General features: G+C 45.6%; 1 protein-coding gene across 1 annotated transcript; it reads right to left on the bottom strand.

The window, feature by feature from the left end:
* Positions 1-124: 124 nt before the first annotated feature.
* Positions 125-7458, bottom strand: LOC143766927 (uncharacterized). The gene is made up of 2 exons (XM_077254935.1): positions 1354-7458; positions 125-269 (listed from the first exon to the last, which is right to left on the bottom strand). Exon 1 carries the CDS (start codon positions 4715-4717, stop codon positions 3482-3484), a length of 1236 nt encoding a protein of 411 aa, XP_077111050.1. The 5' UTR covers positions 4718-7458; the 3' UTR covers positions 125-269; positions 1354-3481.
* Between the last annotated feature and the right edge of the window lie 1258 nt (positions 7459-8716).

The raw sequence follows: 8716 nt of genomic DNA, 5'->3' as shown, positions 1-8716 counted from the left end.
AGAGACACATTAATAAATCTCACTACAGACATTTCCAGAGTCCTCACCTCTCCAGTTCTGTCCATCTGTTATTCCCATAGATAAGAATGATGTAATGTGACGTCATCAGAATCTCTCACCTCTCCAGTAAGCCGGAAGAGGATCTCTAGGGTGAGGTGTAATATCCTCTCCGCCATCTTGTCTCTGTCCATATCCATCTTTGATGGGTAAATCAGGTAAATTCTCTTCTGTAGAAGATCTTCACTGAGAGGATCCGATATTGTAGAGACCTGAATGAGAAGATGAGCCGATGTAACACCATAAGAATCCTGTGTAATAATACAATTACTGGAGATAATAAGGGAAACATATGAGGAGATTTATTATTTTACAGTATTTAGTTTCCTTCTTTCCATCTACTAATAAATCCTATATATTTAGGCCACAGACAACAAGCAGTTTCCTCCTCGGAGTCGGCAGCTGAATACGTTCCTCATAGACTCATCTTCCATAACGCTAATTCTCGTCTCATTTACCGACCCTGGAATCGGCAGTAGCAATACTGCAGGAGATATTCATTACACGCGACATGAGAAATAACTACTTCATGATGAGGACGACATCTCCATCTTCTACTACGGCTCTAGAAACATATGTGGCCAGAGTCGGTCACTGACTCCATCCCCACCGGCCATCTATATGAAGGTTTCCAGTCTTCCCCGCACTGTAATCTTCTATCACGTTACATCTCAGCTCTGATTCACACAGAAGTTTGAGGCTTTTGGAAAAGATTTTTGTTTCCACAATCAACGCGGACAGAAATGATCCGATCCCAAAGTCTCCATGTACAGAGATTTATGGGGTTTATTTATGGCCTTAGGCTTTCCGATATTACAGGAAAAACACCAGAAAATAAAAAAGATATTGAAATGTTTCTAAAGAAAATTGGCTCCAACAATTCTTGTAAAAAGATAAAAACATGGAAAAAGCAGAAGACACATTTTATAATTTTTAACATGTTAAACATTTATTAAAAATAAATTAATCTTTTTGTGCACAGAACATAGATGTGCACCGCAGGGACGGCACAGATGAGGCTTCAACAAAACCCTGGCAGTTTATCCACTTGCTGCTGTGAAAAGCAAACATGACATCTAAGAAGGTGACAGAGTTTGGCTGAATGCCCCCCGCCCCCAAGTACTGGATAGTATGGGGCGGCCTAGTTATTACGATACTTACATGCCTAATAATGGTGTCTGGGCTGCAATGTATGAAGGTCTATTAGGCCGGGCCAGAGGCAGCGTCCAATAAGTTACCTTTTACCGCCCCCATACACATTAGACTAAAGTTCCATGAAAATAGAATTATTCTTACCGTTAATTCGGTTTCTAGGAACCTTCCACGACAGCGGTACTGGAGGATGTCTCCCCGCCCTAATGGGGGACAGGAAACACAAAAGAGGTTAAATACCCTCCCCTTCCTGCCACCTCCAGTGTTTTTTCTGTACACAGTAGCATGTATAATTACCACTCAGGTGCAGGAACTCAACGATAAAATCATAGAAATAGGGAGGGAAATTAATGCTGTCGTGGAAGGTTCCTAGAAACCGAATTAGCGGTAAGAATAATTCTATTTTCTCCAGTCACCTTCCACGACAGCGGTACTGGAGTAGTACCAACAAAAAAATTTCTTAGGGGGGGGACAACAGCCTGCAGAACTGTTCTGCCGAAAGTTAAATTAAACAAAATTAATAAAGGGGATGGGAGAACTACAATACCCAGATAGATTAGCGAAATTAGGATTATTTAGTCTAGAAAAAAGACGACTGAGGGGCGATCTAATAACCATATATAAGTATATAAGGGGACAATACAAATATCTCGCTGAGGATCTGTTTATACCAAGGAAGGTGACGGGCACAAGGGGGCATTCTTTGCGTCTGGAGGAGAGAAGGTTTTTCCACCAACATAGAAGAGGATTCTTTACTGTTAGGGCAGTGAGAATCTGGAATTGCTTGCCTGAGGAGGTGGTGATGGCGAACTCAGTCGAGGGGTTCAAGAGAGGCCTGGATGTCTTCCTGGAGCAGAACAATATTGTATCATACAATTATTAGGTTCTGTAGAAGGACGTAGATCTGGGGATTTATTATGATGGAATATAGGCTGAACTGGATGGACAAATGTCTTTTTTCGGCCTTACTAACTATGTTACTATGTTACTATGTTAAATCCCGGTTGAAATCAAGTCTGTAATGCCTGGTAAACGTATGAACTGATGACCAGGTGGCAGCTCTGCAAATCTGCTCCGTAGAAGCGTCACCTCTCTCTGCCCATGATGTTGACACCGACTGTGTAGAGTGGGCTTTCAGTGATGGAGGAGGTGATAAGATTCTGGGATGAATATGCCAGAGATATGGCCTGTTTAATACAGTTGGCGATTGTATTTTTTGTCGCCTTTCTACCTTTGTTCTTTCCCGAGTGTTGAATGAAGAGATTTTGATCAATCCTCCAACTCTCTGTTTGTGAAAGATAATATAGGACCACTCTGCGGACATCCAGAGTGTGGAAGGACTCTTCCCTCACGTTAGAGGGATCTGGGCAGAATGAGGGCAACACTATGTCCTGACCTCTATGAAAGTCTGATGTCACCTTAGGTAAGAAGGTAGGGTCTAGACGGAGGATTATACTATCAGATGTCACCCTCAAATAGGGTTCTTGTATGGATAGGGCATGTAATTCCCCTATCCGTCTGGCAGAAGTAATAGCCACTAAAAAGACAGTTTTAAGGGTAAGAACCCTTAAAGAAGACTCTGATAAGGGTTCAAATGGATCCCGAGTTAGACTATTAAGGACCAAATTTAGATCCCAGGGGGGAGTATGGTTGTGAACTCTGGGGTGGATTCTACATGCTGACATTATGAAGCGTTTGATCCACCGATGTTTGGCTAGTTCTTGGTCAAAATATGAGGTGAGAGCTGAAATTTGTACCTTTAAAGGTATTAGGCCTAAGCCCCAAATCTAGACCCTTCTGCAAGAAGTCTAGAATCTGGGCAATATTTGGGTGAAAAGGGTCTGGAATATTAGGAAGGCACCAAGATGAAAATTTTTTCCAGACTTTGGCATAAATGGCATTAGTTATGGGTTTTCTACGGTTTTGAAGTGTGTGAATTACTTCATCTGAGAGACCCCTTGCCTTTAGTATTTCGGCTTCAGAAGCCATGCTGAAAGATTTAACCTGTGAAGATTTGAATGTAGTAATGGCTCCTGATGAAGTAGGTTGCTCTCCTGAGGTAAACATATTGGATCTTCCTGAGCCATGTCTAACAAGGCGCTGTACCAACTCCTCCCCGGCCACACTGGTGCGATCAGGATTGCCGTAACTCGCTCTGATCGGATATTCTGTAGAGTTTTTGATAGCATTGGGATCGGAGGAAAAGCATAGACGAGGTTGAACTCCCAGGGGTGAGAGAACGCATCCATGCCTAGTGCTCTGTCTGCCATATTTAGGGAGAAATATATGTTTGTACCTTGGCATTTTGACTGTTGGCAAAAAGGTCCACTTCTGGAATCCCCCATTTGGATATCAGGGAGAGGAAGACTTCCTGATTTAGACACCATTCCCCTGGGTGCACATCCTTTCTGCTCAGAAAGTCTGCTTGGGTATTGGCCGATCCCTTCAGGTGGACTGCCGAAATAGAGAGGAGGTGCCTCTCTGCCCAAAAAAAATTGTTTGAAGCCAGGGTCTTTAGTTTTTTGTATTTTGTACCTCCCTGATGACGAAGGTATGCTACCGTGGTCACGTTGTCGGAATATATCCTGACATGATGCCCCTGAACGAGAACGGATGCGGCTTTTAACGCCTCTTCCACCGCCTTCAGTTCTCTGAAGTTTGAGGAGCTTGCTCTGATGTCTGGGGGCCATCTGTCCTGGAAATGAGTTCCGTCAACTATGGCTCCCCATCCCCTTTGACTGGCGTCTGATGTGAGCGTCTTTAGCGGGACCTGGTCCCAGCTGACCCCCCGTTGGAGATTTCGGCGATGTAGCCACCAAGTCAGGGATGTCCTGACATGATTGGGGAGGCAGATTCTTTTGGATAGAGAGCTTTGCTGTCTGTCCCAGGATGCTAGAACATGGGTCTGGAGGACTCTCGTGTGGGCTTGGGCCCAAGGTACCATTTGGATACAGGATGTTAGAGATCCCAGAATATACATGGAATGTCGCAGAGTAGGAGCTTTCAGGGTTCTGAATGCTGTTACCCTCTGTACCAGATCGAGTTGGCGTTCTCTGGGCAGAAAGGATCTTCTCAACTCTGAGTCCAGCAGGACTCCTAGGAACTTTTTCTTTTTGGAAGGAAGTAGGTCCGATTTCTCCAGATTTGGGATCCAGCCTAAAGACTTCAGGATCTCTAGAGATTTTGTTAAGTCTGATTTGAGGCGGGAGATAGAAGGAGCGACAATGAGTAGATCGTCTAGATAGGGTACTATGCAAATCCCTTGAAGACGTATGAATATTATTGCCTCTGTCATGATCTTTGTGAAGACCCGGGGAGCTGAGGCGATCCCAAAGGGAAGGGAGTTGAACTGATAGTGCACTATCTGCTGATCCTGAGATATTGCAAATCTTATGTACTTCCGGAATTCTGGATGGATTGGGACGTGATAATACACGTCCCTCAGATCCACCGTAGCCATCACCCAGTCTTGGCCTATCAGAGGGATCGCTGTTCTGACCGACTCCATCTTGAATCTCCTGTAAGTTATTACTCGATTCAGGGGTTTTAAATTGATTATTATCCGGTACTTCCCCAAAGGTTTCTTGATTAAAAATAGGTGAGAGTAGTGTCCTCTGCCTATTTCTTGCTGAGGTACTGGGGAAATTACTCCTGCCTGGAGTAACTCTCGAAGTCCGGAGAGGAATGCACTCTGAGGGCTGAGACTCTGTAATGAGGTTATCCTTATGTGATGAGGGGGAGGGCTCTCGAATTCCAGTTTTAGCCCATTCTGAATAGTGTCGAGTACCCACTGGTTTGACGAAATGGAACTCCACTGGTTGATGAAGCCCGAGAGTCGACCCCCAACTCCCTGGGCGTAGTCACTGCTTGTCAGGGGTTTGCTGGGACTGGGGAACCAGGATATTTCTACCCTTCCCCCCTTTAGGATAGCTCCAGCGTCCTGTCTTGCCCTTTCCTTTGAACTCTCTTTGGAAGGGTTGTTCCTTTGAGGGGCGAAAAAAATGTTTTTTCGGATTCCTCTGTTCAGGAAGCGCTTTTTTCTTGTCTGTTGCCTTCTCTAGTATATCATCCAGAGCCTGCCCGAAGAGATAGCGGCCCTGAAAAGGAATGGCACAGAGCTTTGTTTTGGACGTGATGTCACCGCTCCAGGACTTCAGCTATAGAGATCTCCTGGCTGAGTTAGAAAGAACTGCCGATTTAGAAGCCACTCTAACGGACTCTGCCGAAGCATCGGCGAGAAAGCCCGTAGCCCTCTGGAGAAGAGGGAGGGAATCTAGGATTACTTCCCTAGATGTTCCCTGGGTAAGGTGGTCTTCAAGAGTGCGGAGCCAACGGAAGAGGGACCTAGCCACACACGTAGACGCAATATTTGTTCTAAGGAGATTCGTGGAAGTATCCCAAGATCTTCTTAGTAGACTCTCCATTTTGCGGTCCATGGGGTCTCTGAGTTGGGAAGAATCCTCAAACGGGAGGGTTGTCTTTTTTGATACTCTAGAGACCTGTACGTCTACTTTAGGGGTTTCCCACAAAGAAACGTCTCCATCAAGAGGGAAACGATTTTTTAGCTCAGATGGAACCGTAAGCCCCTTCTCAGGAGATTCCCATTCATGGAGAATGAGACTCTGCACATTCTCGTGTATTGGAAACCCCTTCAATTTTTTCGGTTTCAACCCGCCGAACATCTCATCCTGCACTGACGGTTTCTCCTCCTCCTCCTCAACGCCCATTGTCCCCCTGACCATACTGATTAACTCGCGTATGTCCTCAGAGGAAAAATAGTACTTTTTATTTTCCTCTTTAGGGGTAGAAGTGGAGCCCTCATTCTCCCACAAATCCTCTGAGACAGAAGAATGATATTCACCAGAATCTGAGTCAGAAATAACCGATGCCATCTTCCTTTTTTTAGGCGGAGGTGGCTGAGGTAACAGAGACTGGCAGAGGACTGAACTTCTTGTTTAATGAGGGTTTTAATGCTCTCGAACAAGGATGGCTGTTCAGAGCGTAATACTTCCTCAGTGCAGGGCTGGCAAAGCTTCTTCTTGTATGAGGAAGGAAGCTTTGATGCACATACACCACATTTCCGATCTTCCGATTTCTTGGAAGATTTGTCCTTCCTAGGGGCAGAGGCCTTGTCTCCCTAAAAAAGAGAGAGAAGGGGACTAAATATATAGCACCCTGAGGAATACGGGGAAAGAGGGACCTGACCCACTACTCACAGTAGGAGAGAAGACGCAGGGCTCGGCAGATGCAGAGGCAGGTCTGTCACCTTCCATGGTCAGTCAGTACTGTAGTCCAGACAGACAGACAGGGGGCCTTACCTGGAGGTGACTAACCAGGGTTAAATACCGAGGTTGCTGCGTCCGATTATGTGCTCCTCCTCCTCTCCCGGTCCCAGGCGTAGGGGAAGAACCGCTATGCCTCCATCAGTCTCGTGGTCTGTAGGACGCGCGTGCATTCCACCGCTGGAACGCATATGTCGTGAACCGGAAGTTCGGGGTACTTCCGGTTCGCGTGTCCACCGTTTCCGGCCAAAGGAGAGGAAGAACGCCGGGGAGCCGCGCGGGGACCCCGGCCGCACACCACCGCTCCGCTTTACTCCAGAAGGAGCGCGGGAGGAGCGGGAAAGGGGTCCCGAGTCCACACCTATGTGAGGAGACGGGAGCAGCACCGCAGGGAGGAGAATCATACCCGACCCAGGCTGCCCGGCTTATGTAAGTAAAACTGCGTGCTCCGATCGCCGGCCACGGCAGCACTACAGCAGGACCTCTTCATGCCCCATAGGGGACAGGAAAAACACTGGAGGTGGCAGGAAGGGGAGGGTATTTAACCTCTTTTGTGTTTCCTGTCCCCCATTAGGGCGGGGAGACATCCTCCAGTACCGCTGTCGTGGAAGGTGACTGGAGAAAGCACTGATTTCGGGGGTTTGGACGACTATATAATGTATTTGGGGGCCTCCCGACAGATGATGTCAGGGCAGAGAAGGATCTGACATCCTGAATTTCAGAGGATAATCCGTTTGTTCTTCCTGTAGATAATCCTCCGCTAGAGGAGTCTGGAGGCGACTCTCTCATACAGACATCAGGAAAGCTGGAATATCTGTGTGTATGGGGGAGTCGGGAGAGATGGCCGTCTGCCAAATGACCATTCTGCCAACTCTTATCTCATGTGTATGGGGCCGTTAGTATTACACTGACAGCAGTGATGATAGTGGAGGAGATAGAAATCACAGGTCCGACAGAAACAGCTGGAATTGGGCCCTCCAACGTAAGGAGAAAAATCTATATATATATATATAAAGCTGAGTGTATGTATGTATGATGGGTATATGGGCACTGGACTATGGGATGGAGGATATGTGTGATGGGTATATGGGCACGGGACTATGGGATGGAGGATATATAAACCTATAAACGATATGCTGGGTTACAAGGTGGAAATAACACTAATGAATAGCAAAAAAAGCAACCAAGCAAAGAGAGGTACCAAAACTGAAATAAATTTTTATTTAAGTATCAAATACACAAATAATTAAACATAGACAAAAACAGTGGAAGGGGAGAGGAAGCATGCCAATGAATACCAACAGCCAGCAAGATGTTATAGGTGGCTGGGAAAGGACACAACAAATCCAGATGACCTGAACTCACTACTGCCGGAAAACGCCCAAAAATAACAATCAAAATGGATGCTGAATTAACAAACTGAGCATGAAAGAATTATGCCCAGAAAAAGACAATAATAATGATATCAACAACCGCTGAGGAGCATTTCCAAAAGGCTAAGATAAATGCTGCAGTGGCAAATGAATCCAGGGAGCAACTCCAGCAATCAAGTGCCATTGAAGACTATACAAATTCAGGATAGGGCAAGTGTACCCGGCGCCTAACCACCATTCCTAGGCATAATGTACATGTACTGGACGAATAGCCAATATTTTACCTTGGGACATGGCGGGCACCGGGCTCCGGCGTGGTTTGTTAATTCAGCATCCATTTTGATTGTTATTTTTGGGCGTTTTCCGGCAGTAGTGAGTTCAGGTCATCTGGATTTGTTGTGTCCTTTCCCAGCCACCTATAACATCTTGCTGGCTGTTGGTATTCATTGGCATGCTTCCTCTCCCCTTCCACTGTTTTTGTCTATGTTTAATTATTTGTGTATTTGATACTTAAATAAAAATTTATTTCAGTTTTGGTACCTCTCTTTGCTTGGTTGCTTTTTTTGCTATTCATTAGTGTTATTTCCACCTTGTAACCCAGCATATCGTTTATAGGTTTATATATTTCATGGCATAGAGGTAAGCCCTCTGCTGGCCAGGAGGGAATTTCTTGGTTTAGGTGTTTGGTTTAATTTTTCTGTATCTACAGATTCCCTTACAGGTTTTATGGATTATAAGAAGCGTGACAAATCCTGGGTTACACAACTCGGGACGGTGTTCGGTGAGAAACGGCCAATCGATAAGGATACACATGATATTAAAGACCTGAAACTGAAAATTAGAGATCTCTTG

Source organism: Ranitomeya variabilis, chromosome 4, assembly GCF_051348905.1.
Source record: "Ranitomeya variabilis isolate aRanVar5 chromosome 4, aRanVar5.hap1, whole genome shotgun sequence".
In the NCBI taxonomy this organism is placed as follows: Eukaryota; Metazoa; Chordata; class Amphibia; order Anura; family Dendrobatidae; genus Ranitomeya; species Ranitomeya variabilis.
This window is presented reverse-complemented; position numbering and strand designations above follow the sequence as displayed.

What these genes read in the sequence shown, in the direction of transcription:
- LOC143766927 (XM_077254935.1), bottom strand. Translation starts at nt 4,717, where the DNA reads ATGGAGTCGGTCAGAACAGCGATCCCTCTGATAGGCCAAGACTGGGTG.